The 16,135-nt window shown below is 43.4% G+C and overlaps 1 protein-coding gene across 1 annotated transcript in view; it reads left to right on the top strand.

The window, feature by feature from the left end:
* LOC137375468 (segment polarity protein dishevelled homolog DVL-3) overlaps nt 1-16,135 on the top strand; it is a 154,566-nt gene that overhangs the window by 29,762 nt on the left and 108,669 nt on the right. Inside the window, exons 2-3 of the mRNA XM_068042757.1 lie at nt 6,992-7,061; nt 13,952-14,073. Coding sequence (XP_067898858.1) covers nt 6,992-7,061; nt 13,952-14,073 — 192 coding nt within the window. The remainder of the gene's footprint in view (nt 1-6,991; nt 7,062-13,951; nt 14,074-16,135) is intronic.

Here is a 16,135-nt window from a genome sequence, read left to right as displayed (position 1 = left end):
GAATTCTGAGGCTGAACAAATTGTATGAGTCACTAGGAGCTTTAGTCCAGTGATGAATGTGTTAGTTGTAGATTTATTCAACTGTGCTGTATTAGATAGTACTTGCACATCAACAGTATGTGGAACAGATTGGTTACAATGTTATATGGATTCACTCAGTGAGGATCAACACAAGGTTAAGGAGTGTAAAAGTACTACCTGCTGGTGATGACAACTCATTGAAGTCATTGAAGAGAGTAGTAATTCCATGTAAATTAGCTGGAGTAAGCCGACGCATTCATGGAAGAGTCTGAAAGAATGGGCCTTAAGCTAAATATCTGGAAGACAAAGGTCCTCTACCAGCCTGCTCCCGCAGTGCAACACTGCCCCCCCGGCTATCAAGATCCACGCCAAACCACTGGACAATGTTGATCACTTCCCATACCTTGGGAGCTTCCTCTCAGCAAGGGCAGACATCGACGATGAAACGGAGCATCGCCTCCAATGTGCCAGTGCAGCTTTCGGTCATCTGAGGAACAGAGTGTTTGATGATAAAGACCTCAAACCTGGCACCAAGCTCATGGTCTACAGGGCCACAGTGTTATCTGCCCTCCTATATGCGTTGGGAACGCTGACACTGTAAGCAGACCTCTCAAAGCCCTGGAGAGATATCACCAGTGGTGCCTCCGCAAGATCCTGCAAATTCAATGGCAGGACAAGCACTCCAATATCAGTGTCCTCTCTCAGGCCAACATCCCCAGTATTGAGACACTGGCCATGGTTAGTCAGTTACGCTGGGCGGGCCACATCATCCGCATGCCTGACACGACTCCCAAAGCAAGCTTTCTACTCCGCGCTCCGTCACGGCAAGAGTCTACCAGGAGGGCAGAGGAAACGCTGCAAGGGTGTCCTTAAAGCCTCGCTGAAAAAATGTGACATCTCCACCGAATCGTGGGAACCTTTTGCCCGAGATCACCCAAAATGAAGAAGAAGCATCTGCGACGGTGCCAGCCAGTTCGAACAATGTCAACATGCCCAGGCAGTGACCAAGTGCAAACAACGGAAAGGGCATTTGGAATTTCGAGTATCCCATTCACTCGCCTCACCAAACACCACCTGCCTCACCTGTAGCAGAGTGTGCGGATCCAGAAGTGGACTATTCAGTCACCCAAGGACCCATAACCCTGGAGTGGAAGAAAGTCATCCTCGTTCCCGAGGGACAGCATAAGAAGAAGAAGAAGAGGAGAGAACCTTTACTGTTGAGTAAACGTTCAATGAACGAGGCACAAATGAAACTTGATATAGCGCATGATAAGGCAATTGTTTTTGGAAAGTCAGTGAATTTGCAGTATACCCAGTCAGGGCATTATTGTATCCCCTAAACAAAATCTGCTGTTTCTAGACATTGTATTAATGGCATCAGGTGATAAGAATCAGAGAGATAAAAAGCAAGTTGTCTTAAAGTTACACAGATAATTTGCTCACCCTTCTTGTCAAAGATTTAAAACTCTGCTAAAGGATGCAGATGTGATTGATGAAGAGTATACGAGGATAATAGAATAGATTAGTGAAAAGTGTGAAATCTGTAAAAAGTATCAGAGGACACCATCGCGTCCAATTGTAAGCCTTCATTGGCATATAACTTTAACAAGGTAGTTGCCATGGATTGAAAGGTATGGGACACTGGCAAGAATATTTTCATTCTACATTTTTAAAAATTCATTCATGGGATGTGGGCATTGGTGGCTAGACCTAGCAATTAGATTTAGTCTTTCTACCATAAGAAATAGCAAGGAAAAAAGGGTGATTATAGATAAAATCATGGAGAAATGGATAGAGACTGGACTTGGGCCACCAGCCAAGTTTCTGACTGATAATGGAGGGGAATTTGCCAATGACGAGTTCAGAGACATGTGTGAAAACATGAACATAATGCTTATGAATACTGCAGTTGAAAGTCCTTTCAGCAATGGGCTCTGTGAAAGGAATCATGCAATGATTGATGAAATGCTGCATAAAATCTTAACTGACCAGCCAAACTGCAATTTGACAACTGCCCTGGCCTGGGCAGTTCATGTGAATAATTAGTTTCAGATGGTTAGAGAATATCGTCCCTATCAATTGGTCCATGGACGGAATCCCAAATTGCCTTCTGTACTGTGAGACAGTCCTCCTGCACCAGAAGATACTACAATTAGTTCCATTTTTTCTGCACATTTGAATGCTTTACATGCAGGGAGTCGAGTTTTCATCAAGGCTGAGGTCTCTGAAAAAAATTCAGAGAGCTTGGAGGCATCGTATAAGGCCATCTGAAGCGGAATTTATTTCAGGAGATTTGGTGTAATATAATAGTGAGGGTCATAGGGAATAGAAGGGCCCTGGTAAGGTAATCGGTTGTGATGGTAAGACAGTAGGTATCAAGCATGGCAATCAAACTGTTGAGGTTCACCGCATTTGATCGGAGTTGATCACAAAATCTCAGCAGCTGATCGAGGGAAACGAGACATCTTGTACCTCAAATAATTGTGTTTTTTGATGAAGGTCTTGAGGAATAGAATGAGGTAGATCAATGGTTGGATAGTAATGTGAGTGATCATGACACTCAAGAAAGAGCTATCGCATCCAAAGGCCAATTGCCCTGAGTAGGTACTCGTGTAACATATATTCCAGAGGGCTCTAATAAATGGAGGGATGCAGCAACTGGGACGTGCAGGAAAATCTACTGGCAAGTTTAAATGTTGGTTAAATGTTCAAGATGATGGCCAAGCAGCGAGGTCCATAGACTGGCAGAATGGGGTGAAAGAGTGGAGGGTAAGAAAGCGCAATGCAAGTTATAATAGCGGGCCTGAAAGTGACTTGTGTGTCAGGAAATGATCCCCTACTGGAGAAAGAGCCTCCAATAATGTGCAAGGGAGATCGTCTAGCAGTGCTCCCGAAAGACGTCACAGTGCTAATGGAGGCCGTAGTTTGAACAGATTCCACAATGAAACGAAGGGTAAAGAACAGTCTCGGAATAGAACTCATGACCGTGAAGTTTTAGTGGCTGTCAATAAATTTGAGGATAAACTAATAAGAGAAGCTAAACTTAAGGAATTAGAGAGTTGGAGAGAGTTTGGTGTTTATTCTGAGGTACCAGATAGGGGACAACCAGCCTTGTCACATAGATGGATTTGTACTGAAAATGTCCTTCCCGTTGGGACTTATAAGGCTAAAGAGAGGTTTGTTGCGAGGCGTTTTGAAGAGTGACTGGGTGATACCGATGTTAGAGTGGACTGTGCCACAGCTGGAAAAGTTATCTTGAAAATCTTTTTAGCTCTTTTGGCCACATATTTATGGGAGTGTAAATCCATTGATATAAAAGCCGCATTTCTGTAGAGTGATACTTTTCAGAGAGAAGCATTTCTGAAACTACCTAAAAATGCAGAAGGCAAACTATGGAAACTGAATAAATGTGCCTATGGCCTTAATGATGCTTCCAGGGTATGGTATTTCTTGGTGAGATCTGTTTTGTTGAAAACTGGTTGTGTTCAACTAAAAGCAGATTCTGCCATGTTTTATTGGTACCATAAAGGGAAACTTCATGATGCATGTTGTTCTTATGGGATGGTACTGAAGATTTTGAGAAATATGTTATTAAGATTAGGGCAGAATTTAAGATTGGGAGTCAGGCTTGTGGGGCCTTTAAATATATTGGTTTAGATATTAAGAAGATTAAATCTGGAATAACTTTAAATCAGCAATCCTATTTAGAGAGCGTTACTTCCATCCCAGTTAATCATGCTTGGTTATTACAGAAAGATGATACATCTGAAGTTCAGATTGAGCAATTGCAAAGCTTGATTAGACAATTAATTGGTTGTGCACTGTCAGACTAGGCCTGATGCTAGTTTTGATGTGCTAAGTACGATGATGAAAGTTGAGAATGTTTTCAGGCAAATAAAATATTTTTAAAAATTAAATCTGGAGAAACATATACTGAAGTTCCCATCCTTAGGTGACCCAAAGAACATGAAGCTAGTCATTTTTAGTGATGCTTCACATGCTAATCTTCCTGATGGGTATTTGAGTACTTCTGGTTTCATAATATTTCTGATGGGCGATAATGGTAAATTTTGTCCTTTAGCTTGGGAAGCTAAGAAAATAGAATGCATTGTTAAAAGCACTTTAGCTGCGGAAACACTGGGTCTTGTGGAGGCAGTGGATATGGGGTTATATTTGTCAAATATTTTAGGGTGAAATTCTTAACAAGGGACATACTGAAGATAGGGATACCCATTGAATGTTATGTGGACAATTGTTCTTTGTGGGACAATGTACACTCTCCAAAAAGCATGAGTGAGAAAAGATTACGTATTGACCTTGCTGGAGTGAAACAAATGCTGGAGAGAAAGGGGCGGCACAGTGGCGCAGTGGTTAGCACCGCAGCCTCACAGCTCCAGCGACCCGGGTTCAATTCTGGGTACTGCCTGTGTGGAGTTTGCAAGTTCTCCCTGTGTCTGCGTGAGTTTCCTCCGGGTGCTCCGGTTTCCTCCCACATGCCCAAGACTTGCAGGTTGATAGGTAAATTGGCCAATATAAATTGCCCCTAGTATAGGTAGGTGGTAGGGAAATATATAGGGACAGGTGGGGATGTGGTAGGAATATGGAATTAGTGTAGGATTAGTATAAATGGGTGGTTGATGGTCGGCACAGACTCGGTGGGCCGAAGGGCCTGTTTCAGTGCTGTATCTCTAAAAAAAAAGAAAGGAAATCTCCAAACTTAAATGGGTAGATGCAAATCATCAGCTGTCTGATTGTTTCACAAAAATAAATGCTACTACAAAGAAATTGTTAGGGGTGCTAGAGGAGGGGTGTCTTGCAGTGTAATACTTTGTACATAATATGGAATTTATTTGATTTATTTTGAAATGTTCTTTGAGCATGTTAATACTTTGTAGACAATATAGAATTTATTTTGAAATGTTGTTTGAGCCTATTAATCTATGTTTTATATAAAAAAGGGAATCTGTTAACTGTGTATCAGTTGTTTAATTATATGCAGGTGGAAGGTGTTAACTGGGGTCTTACTTAATGTATTATTAGAGTGAGGAGGTACATGTTTGTAATCCTTTTACTGTGCATGGTAAATGTGAAACTGCGTAAAGATAGGCTCCAGCATTATCCTTCCACAACAAGCTTACTGGAATTCAACACTTTGGTCTTCCCAATATTTATCTGTTCATACAAGACTTTGATCAGGTGACACATAAAAGACTTGTGACAATGGTCAGAATGTGTGGGGTCAGGGGTCACCCAGCTGAATGGATTGAAAGATGATTACAAAACTGAAAACAGAGTGTAGGAGTTAAGGGAAGTTTCTTGGACTAGTGTTTTGTGAGGATTAGCGATGTGCTCTTCACAGTTTATGTAAATGATTTGGACTCAAAATTAGAAATATGGTATCAAGATTTGCAGTTGATAAATTATGGGTATAACAAATAATATGGAGGACTGTGTCAAAATACAGGAAGAGATAAACAGACTAGCCTCCATTTAGTGATTGATTTTATGTCATTTGTTCCAAATGGGTTAGGGTCGGTCGTAAATTCATGCCAATCGGAATCTAAGCACCCGTGTGTTCAGCATCCACCAAATGGACCCATGCAACACTAATACAAAAACAGAAAATGCTGCAAATACTCAGCAGGTCAGGCAACATCTGTGGAGAGTGAAACAGAGTTAACTTTTCAGGTTGATGATCTCTCATCAGAACTCATGAAAGGTCACAGACCTGAAACGTTAACTCTGTTTCTCTTTCCACAGTTGCTGCCAGACCTGCTGAGTATTTCCAGCACTTTCTGTTTTTATTTCAGATTTCCAGCATCTACAGTATTTTACTTGCGCTATCACTACATCTCTGCCTGTGCAGCATGGCTAAATTGGTCGCACACTGACATCTGTCTCCTTACCAAAGGGAGGATAAACCTGCCTTAGAGGGGGTGCAACAAAGGTTCACTAGATTGATTTCTGTTTTTTCATGAGATGTGGGCGTTGCCCACATTTGTTGCGCATTCTTAATTGCCCTTGATTACTGAATGGCTTGCTGGGCCATTTCAGAGGGCAGGTAAGAGTCAAGCACATTGCTGTGGGTCTGGACTCACATGTCGGCCAGACCAGGTAAGGATGGCAGATTTCCTTCCCTAAAGGACGTTATTAAACCAGATGGGTTTTTACGACAATCGATGATAGTTTCATGGCACCACGACTGAGACTAGCTTTCAGTTCCAGTTTTTTTTATTAATTAAATTTAAATTCCGCTAGCTGATATAGTGGGATTTGAACCTGTGTCCCCAGGGCATTAACCTGGGCCACTGGATTACTAGCTCATTGACATTACCACAACGCCACCACCTTCCCTGATCTTATTGGATGGCAGAGAAGGCTTAAGGGGTCATATGGCCCACTATTGCTTATCTTCTTAAACAGCAAAAATGTGATAATGACTAATCTATTTTTAGGTGTTGATTGGGGGATAACAAGCGGAAAACACCACTGTTCATCTTCAAAATAGTTTGCGGGATCTTTTATATCCATCTAAGGGCAGATGGGGCCTTGGTTTAACATGTCATTTGAAAAATGGTACTTCTGACAGTGCAGCTCTCCCTCAGTACTTCACTGGACAGTCAGCCAGGATTATGTGCTCGAGGCCTTTCTGATTCAGAGGTGAGAGTGCGACCCACGGAGATATATCCCTCAGTATCCCACTTGGGGTGGCTGTGGGGTGATGCAAATCCCCTTCCTTACTGCCATGGAGAAGATGGGGATTTTTCCTGGCTTGGAATGGTGAGAGAGGATACAATAAAGAAGTTTGAGGTTAGGTTTTCCAGCGGTAGGAGTTCCTTCAGTATTCCTGTTGAAGAGTCCAACTCTTGATTACTGTGCTGCTAACTGCCACCTTACAACCTGCTGTTTCAGATAAAATGATTGTGGTGGGTGGATCAGTGGAACTAACTTTGTCTTATTGTCGCTGCAGGGTTGTAAAGGAAGAGATATCAGATGACAATGCCAAGTTGCCCTGCTTCAACGGTCGAGTGGTGTCATGGGTGAGTCATTTTTATTTTCCAGTTTAATTGGCTTTTGATCTCAACTGCAGCAATATACAAAGGATGGCACAGAAACAGGTCATTCAGCCCAACTGGTCCGTGCTGTTCTCTATGCTCCACCCGAGCTTCCTCTCATCTTACTTCTTCTCACCCTATCAACATATCCTTCGGTACTCATCTAGCTCCCCCTTAAATGCCTCTATCCTTTTCGCCTCAGATACTCCTTGTTATTGTGAGTTCCACATACTCTTCACTCTGCGTAAAAAGGTTTCTCCTGAATTCCTTAAGCGGATTTATTAGTGACTAACCTGTACTTGAGAATTGCTGAAAATAGAGACATGTTGTCAAAGCTTTTCATCTTAGAAACAGAAAATAGGAGCAGGAGTAGGCCATATGGCCCTTCGAGTCTGCTCCGCCGTTCATTATGATCATGGCTGATCATCCAACTCAGTAACCTGTTCCCGCTTTCGCCCCATACCCTTTGATACCTTTAAACTCAAGAGCTATATCTAACTCCATCTTGAAAACATACAATGTTTTGGCCTCAACTGCTTTCTGTGGTAGCGAATTCCACAGGCTCACCACTCTCTGGGTGAAGAGATTTCTCCTCATCTCAGTCCTGAAAGATTTATCCCATATCCTGAGACTATGACCCCTGGTTCTGGACTCCGCCACCATCGGGAACATCCTCCCTGCATCTACCCTGTCAAGTCCTGTTAGAATTTTATCAGTTTCTATGAGATCCCCCCTCACTCTTCTGAACTCCAGTGAATATAATCCTAACCGACTCAATTTCAACTCATACGTCAGTCCCGCCATCCCAGGAATCAGTCTGGTAAACCTTCGCTGCACTCCCTCTATTGCAAGAACATCCTTCCTCAAATAAGGAGACTAAAACTGCACACAATATTCCAGGTGTGGCCTCACCAAGACCCTGTATAATTGCAGCAAGATATCCTTGCTCCTGTACTCGAATCCTCACACTACGAAGGCCAACATACCATTTGCCTTTTTTACCGCCTGTTGCACCTGCATGCTTACCTTCAGCGACTGGTGTAGGGAAACACCCAGGTCTCGCTGCATATGAGTCTTGCACTCATCAGGACAATACACAAGAATAACCAATGTAAGCGAAAACAACAACTTATACTGCATGAGAAGAGAGTGCTGATTGGTTGGCAAGTGAACTCTGACTGGTAGAGGCGTTGCCGTGGAGAATGCACCAGTCGAGGGTGACTGACAGTTAACTGCCAAGGTTTGTTTGAAATTTAAACCAGGTAGTTTGACTCTGGTCAAGGTATTGCCCTGAGGAATGAACCAGCGAATGGATGTCACTTATTTTGTTCAGCTGATACAGGAGCAATGTATGTCATGTTGTTCCTGGCTACAAAGAATATCAATAACAATGCCATGTCCATGTGCTCATTTGACATTTCTAGCCCTTTCACCAAGGAAGGAAGTACTTCATCACTTAAAGAAGCCATAGATATTTGCACTGCAGCACTATATCATGGCAATCTAGACCCGCCACCATTGTGTGAATCAGTATTCATTGAACTTATGAACTCAGCAACTCGCGCAGTTGAGTTCAGTTTTAACGACACCATGTATGTCCAAATAGATGGTGTTGCCATGGGATCCCCTCTCGGCCCAGCTCTCACAAACATCTTTGTTGGGTTCCATGAGAAATGTGTCTTTGATGGAATGACACCTAACCTCCTACCTCTTGCATATTTCTGATATGTAAATGATACAAATGCTATATTTGAATCCGCAGCTGCATTCAATAATTTCCTTGCACGTCTGAGTGGGCTCCATCCTGCGCTCAAATTCACCTTTGAAATGGAGCAGTCAAATGAGCTCCCTTTCCTTGGCATGCTAGTTTATAAATCTGTTAAGGGGTTCTCTACCACAGTCTACTGCAAACCTACCTTCACTGGTCAATACACACGTTGGGATTCTTACAGTTCCACGCGCTATCGGCAACCTCGTAAATAGGACCTGAGCCATTTGCTCACCATGCAAGCTTGATGCTGAAATAGGGCGAATCAAAGACATCATGCATGACAATGGCTACCCTGATCAGATCCTTTCTCGCTGTATATCGCACAAACTTATGAACGGGCCTAAGGCCATCATTTCTGGCTCTGAAAAGTGCCCAGTCTACCTCAAATTACCCTGGAAGGGTAATGTATCTCAAAAATTTGAGCAACAGGTGAAGCTAGCTGTTTCACGCTGCTCCTATGCAGTAGCAACACGTGTGGTGTTCGCCACTAACCGGATGCTGCCGTCATGCCAAAAAGACGTCCTGCCTATCACACAAATGAGTAATGTGATATATGAATTTCAATGTCAGTGTGCTGCTAGGTATATAGGCCGTATGTCCCAAAGACTGGTGGATTGTATCAAACAACATGTCCCTTCTGCTGTTTGCAACAGGCACGGTACAGGCCGTACCCAACCAGCCCGTGCTTGCAAAACTCAAAACACAGTGTTCAACATTAGATGTGATTCCGCGATTGGACAACATTTGCTAAATAATCCACAGTGTGCTAAGAAATACGCCGACAGCCAATTTAAGGTTGTCAGTGGGGCTCGCAGTGTGGCACATTTGCGCGTACTGGAAGCTACATATATTAATACACAGGGCCCTGTTCTTTGCAGACAGAAAGAACATGTTCACACATTGCGCCTGTTTCAGCTGAACAAAATAAATGACAGCCGTTCGCTGGTTCGTTCCTCAGGGCAATGCCTTGACCAATCAGAGTCATGCTGCCTGGTTTAAATTTCAAACAAAGCTTGGCAGTTAACTGTCAGTCAGTATAAACTGGTGGATTCTCCATGGCAATGCCTCTACCAATCAGAGTTCACTTGCCAACCAATCAGCACACTCTTCTCATGCAGTATAAGTTGTTGTTTTCGCTTACATTGTTTATTCTTGTGTATTGTCCTTATGATGAAATGAGGTGGGGCCTGATCAGGGCAAATTGAATCTTGAGCCAATGTAAAAGATTGCAGAAACTCGAATGTAAGCGGTGATCGGCATAACTCATGTTTAGAATTCCCCAATTTTTTTTGTGCTGATTCAGCCAATTCCACCCAGATTGCGCTACCATGTGACTAGCAAAAATCAATGGGAACTCAACTCAATGTTTTTTAAAAAAGCTACTCTTCATAGAGTTTCTAACTGCCAAAAAAAATCTGCTTATTAAAAGCAGCAGTCACCAGACAGAAAGAGAGGACCAATCCTCACAGTTCTGGAAGCAAAGTAACCTTTTGGGCCTCTTTTGGGTTATTAAGGCCTGACGTCCATTTAGCTTATGTATTGTAGAATCTGTTCACCCAACCGGAAACTGCTGTACCTTCATCCAGTCAGTAAAGACGCTCACCGGAAGATCAGCTGTTTCTGCCAGTAAGTTTTTGCACCGAGCATCATGCATCTTCCCAGTTATGCTTTGTACCCAAACATCTTGAATGGATACTCCCATCTCAGCATGAACAACACTGCAGTAAGACAACAGTTTATTATTATTATATTGGCAGCAGTGTAACTGGGTAGAGACAACAACAACAACAGCTTGCATTTATGTAGCTCCTTTAATGTAGAAGGAGATCCCAGGGTGTTTCACAGGAGAGTAATCAGACAAGTATTTGACACTGATATAAAGAAGGAAACATTAGGAGAGGGTCACTAACAGCTTGGTCAAAGAGGTAGGTTTTGAGGAGACTCTTAAAGGAGGTCAATAGATGAAGAAGTATAGGGAGGAAATTCCAGAGCTTATTAGGGTCTAAACGGTTGAAGGCATGACCGTCAATGGTGGGGAGAAAGAAGTGAGGGATGAGTAAGGGGCCAGAGTTGGAGCAATGCAGAATTTTTAGAAGGTGATGGAGATCGGGAGGCCATTGAGGGATTTGAATGCAGTGATGATGATAAGTTTGAAAGGGTTGGTGGACTGGGAGACAATGTAGGTCACCTGTTATGCATTCAATTAACCAGGCTGTAGGTGAGGATTGCAAAATATAAAATAATGTATTTGTGCTTATTGATCTGGGGATGTTAGTGTTGGATGGTACTCAGTGCCAGCCTTGGTTCAGGCAAGTTGCTCTTTTCTGCCCCAACAGTGCTGGGTTCTCGGTGTCAGCCATAGATCAGTAAAGCTCCCACTGCTGTGCCCCAGTCATGAACTTCTACTCCAAGCTCAGAAGAGTCCCCCATTGCACTAGTCCGAGGCTTACAGCATCCTCTGGTGCTTCTGAGTGAGATTGGTAGATTAGTAAAAAGAAAATTTTGCATTTATATCGCACCTTTCACACCTCAGAACCCCAAAGCACTTTACAACTAATGAAGTACTTTTGAAGTGAAGCGGCTTGATAGGTTTGATGGCCGGCATGGACAGGGTGGTCCGAAGGGCCTGTTTCTGTGCTGTATAACACTATGACTGTGACTGTTGTAGGAAAGGCAACAGCCAATTTGTGCACAGCAAGCTCCAATGAATAGCAGTGTAATAAATGACCAGATCATCTGTTTTAATGATTTTTGAGGGATAATATTGGCCAGAACACCAAGGAGAAACTCCCCTACTCTTCTAAGCAGTACCATGGGCAGATGGACCCACAGTTTAACATCTCATCTGTAAGATGCCCTTCAACCTTCATGCTATTTTCACCTCTATAAAGAGCGCTGGATTGTTAAAGATGTTTTATAAACTTCTGGCTTCTGCCCTGTAGAAGGGCAAGGGCAGAAGGACATTCCAATACCTGCAAGTTCCCCTGCAAGTCATACGCCATCCTGACTTGGAAATATATCGGCCATTCCTTCATGGCCCCTGGGTTAAAATCCTGGAATAACAACACGGAGTACTTTTACCACATGGACTGCAGAGGTTCAAGAAAGTGGCTCACCACCACCTTCTTGAGGGCAACTAGGAATGGACAATATATGCAGGCCTTGCCAGTGACACCTATATCCTCAGAATGAATTTTTAAAAAATGCAAGTTCTTTCATTTGTTTGATCCCACTTGATGCTGAGTGGGGGCAGAGGGAGTGTTTACAGGTTGATATGAACTGCACAGTGGGGAGTCACGGAAGCAAAGGTTATGACCTTTTCACCTCTTGAGTTCATTTTGTTTAGAGTTGGGTGGAGTGTGAGAAGAGAGTGGGTCAGACAAATAGTGATGCAGTGTCCCAAACAGCTTGTTAATTATCCTCGTGTCAATTTGGCCAGTTGTTAAGCTGAAGGGAGCTGTTTAAACAGGCAGAAGAGGGTCAGCAGATTCCTGGTGTCATGTCAAAGTTTGCTCAACATGACCAATTGCAGCTCATAACCGACTGTTAAAATCTGGAGCAGTCAACACTCTTCCATTGCACTTTGCCCACAGCTAATTTTTTAATGCGTAGAGAGAGTTTGCAGAATAAACAGTGACTTCGCAGATCAGATAGGCTGTGAATTGCAAGTTTGGACAGGCCAAATTGGAGAACAAAAATTCCTCTTTTCATCCCAGGAGGGCACAGGTGATCGACGGGAAACTCCCAAGATTTAAAAAAAAGAGCTACAAACAGCAAGGATCAAAAACAAAAAGAGAAGATGCTGGTATGAGAAATGACAGGTTTCGCGTGAAGTCATGCCATCCAGTCCCCCATGAATTTTGTTTCCCTCGGGTGCTTCACTGTCTCTCACTTTTTAAAAAACATTTATACAACACTGGTTAGGCCACAGCTGTAGTGTTGTGTCCAATTCTGGGCACCACACTTTAGGCAGGATGTCAAGACCTCAGAGAGGGTGCGGAAGAGATTCATTAGAATAGTACCGGGGATGAGGAACTTTGGTTATGTAAAGAGACTGGAGAAGCTCAGATTGTTCTCCTTTAGAGCAGAGAAGATAAAGGGAGCATTTACTAGAAGTGTGTTCAAAATTATGAAGGGTTTTAATAGAGGAAATGGTGAGAAACTTTTCACTGACAGGAGGGTCGGTAACCAGAGGACACGGATTTAAGTTAATTGGCAAATGAGCCACTGGCGAGATGAAAATTTTATCACACAGTAAGTGTGGAATGCACTTCCTGATAGGGCAGTGGAAGCAGATGCAATAGTAAAAGGGAATTGGATGAATGCTTAAAGGGAAAAAAAATTGCAGTGTTATGGGAAGAGAGCAGGGGAGTGGGATTAATTGGATAGCTCTTTCAAAGATTCAGCACCGAGACGATGTGTCAAATGGCCTCCTTCTGTGCTCTACCATTCTACAATTTATAATATTGCTCCTTTTTACTGAACACTACTGAAAACACTTTGTTCCTGTTCGAATATGCTCGCTGACCTAAATTGGCTCCTGGCGCCTCTAATTTAAAATTCTAATCCTTGTTTTCAAATCCCTTCATGCCCTTGCCCATCACTATTTCTGTAACCTTTTCCATCCCTACAGCCCTCCGAGATCTCTGCACTCCTTAAATTCTGACCTCTTGCGCATCCCTAATTTTAATCGCTTCACCGTTGGTGGCTGTGCCATCAGCTGCTTGGGCCCTAAGCTCCCTCCCTAAACCTCTCCACCTCTCTACCTCTCTCTCCTCCTTTCAGACATTCCTTAAAAACCATTCTCTTTGACCAAGCTTTTAGTCAACTGTTCTCATCTCGCCTTATGTAGATTGGTGTCAAATTTTGTTTGAGGAGGCTCCTGTGAATTGCATTGGGATGTTTTATTACATTAAAGGTGCTATATAAATGCAAATCTTTTATCTCTGAGTGCAGCCTCATGCCGACCTCCTTTTTGTGAAGTGCCTTGGAATAGTCACTTTGTTAAAGGAGCTGCATTAAAGTGCAAGTTGCAGCTATTTTAATGTTGGAAGCTGTTCGACTGATTGGTTTCATGCCGATTGTTTGCTTTCCTCTGTTACAGCTGGTGTCTGCGGAGGGCTCCCACTCAGACACTGGATCCACATGTGTGGACAGCCAGTCGGATCTGCCTCCCCCCATTGAGCGCACGGGGGGGATCGGAGACTCGAGGCCACCCTCTTTCCAGTAAGTATGTCAGGTGGGCCTGCATTAGGAACCCAAACTCTCCTACCGCTTGAGTTTTCCTCCAGAAAGTGACCTGTGTGTTGAGTGTTGGCGGAGCTGAGTCCCTGTTTGGAGTGCGATGGGTGGGAGGCTCTCTGTGGGTCGCGGGGGGATGGTTGGGTGAGGATTAGAATCATCGAATCTTGCAGCACAGAAGGGCACAATTTGGCCCATCTTATCTGTGGCTGCTGATTGAAAGAGCTATTCAGTTTAGCCCCACAAATTACTGCACTTCAAATACTTGTCCAGTTGCCTTTTGAAAGTTCCTGTGGGATCTGATACCACCACCCTTTCAGGTAGTTTTGTTCCAGATCTTAACAACCCTTTGTGTGAAATCATTTCTCCTCATTTCCCCTCTAGTTCTTTTGCCAATTATTTTAAATCTATGACCTCTGGTTACTGACCCATTTGCCGGAGGAAACCGTTTCTGTCTACTTGCTCTATCAAAAACCCCTCACAATTTTGAATGCCTCAATTAAGTGTCCCCTTAACATCGCTGCTTGAAGGAGAACAATCCCAGCAGTATTAAGGAATATAGAGCAAAGGCAGGATATGTAGTTGGGTTGCAGATCACCCATGGTCTCATTGAATGGCTGAATAGGCTTGAGAGGCTAAATGGCTTCCTCCTGTTCCTGTGCCTGTGCCCCTATGGAGAACGGGCTGGAAAGTGGAGTTGAGACCGGGATGAGATCAGCCATAATTATATTGAATGGTGGACCAGGCTTGAGGGGCTGAATTGCCTAGCCCTGCTCCTAGTTCTTATGTTCTTATAAGCTTCTCCAATCTCTCCATATAACTGAAGTCCCTCATCCCTGGTATCTTAATGGAAAACCTCTTCTGTACCCTCTCTGTGGCCTTGACATCTTTCCTAAAGGGTGCCCAGAATTGTACACAGAATCCTGCTGAGGCCTAACCAGAGATTGTTAAGGTTTAACATGACTTCCTTGTTTTTATGTTCTGCCCCGTTTTCAAGCTAAATATCCCCTACACTTTCTTGGCCCAAAATGTCGACCATCGCACCTGGGAGTCACTAGCTGTTGAAAGAGGGAAATGGCGACACATCCTGTGGACTGGTGTGCATTACCATGATGACCAGTTGCTACAGTAACTCGGCAACAGGTGCCAATGGCAAAAACAACAACTCGCAGCGTCACTTGGCAGCTTCACGTGCAGTACTTGTGGCAGAACCTGCCTGTCAAGTATTGGCCTTCACAGCCTCATCAGCAAAGGTGCAGCAAGAAAAGACACCCCACCTAAATGGATTGTTTGCTGTGTGTCCATCATCTTTCGTAGATGGAAGGGTGCCAACCTTTCTTAACCACCTTATCAACTTGCCCTCCCACCTTCAAAGATTTGTGAATATGCATCATCAGATGCCTCTGCTTTTGCACCCCTTCAAAATAGTACCATTTAGACTATACTGTGACTTCATACTGCTTCTCCCAAGGTGCACCACTTCACACTTACCCCTATTAAATTGTATCTACCATGTGTCTGCCCATTTTCCCGGTCTCTCTATGTCCTCCTGAAGTCTGCTACTATCACTACTTACTACATTGCCACATTTTCTGTCATCTACAAACTTCATAACTGTACTCTGATACCCAGGTCATTGATATATAAACAGAAAAAGCAATGGTTCCAAGACCAAGCCCTGGGGGACCCCACTGCATAGTTTCCTCCAGTCAGACAAACACCAATATTCTCTGCCTCCTGTCCCTTAACCAATTACATACCCAAGTTACCACTGTCCTTCAAAACCGTGTGCTTCTATTTTCCTAATAAGTTTGTTATTTGGTACTTTATTAAATGCCTTTTGGAAGTCCATATATACATCTACTGCTCTACCTTCATGAACCCTCTCCATTACTTCATCAAACACGATTGTTCATCAGGCACAATTTGCCTATAGTAAGTCTGTGCCTGCTCTCCCTCACTTGCGCGTTCAAGTCCGAATTCATTTTGTCCTTGACAACAGTCTCTTGTTGTTTTCCCCACGACTGATGTTAGACTGACAGGCCTC

This window comes from Heterodontus francisci, chromosome 11 (genome assembly GCF_036365525.1).
Source record: "Heterodontus francisci isolate sHetFra1 chromosome 11, sHetFra1.hap1, whole genome shotgun sequence".
Taxonomy (NCBI): domain Eukaryota; kingdom Metazoa; phylum Chordata; class Chondrichthyes; order Heterodontiformes; family Heterodontidae; genus Heterodontus; species Heterodontus francisci.
The sequence above is the reverse complement of the archived record's forward strand: the minus strand, read 5'-3'. Positions and strand labels throughout refer to the sequence as shown.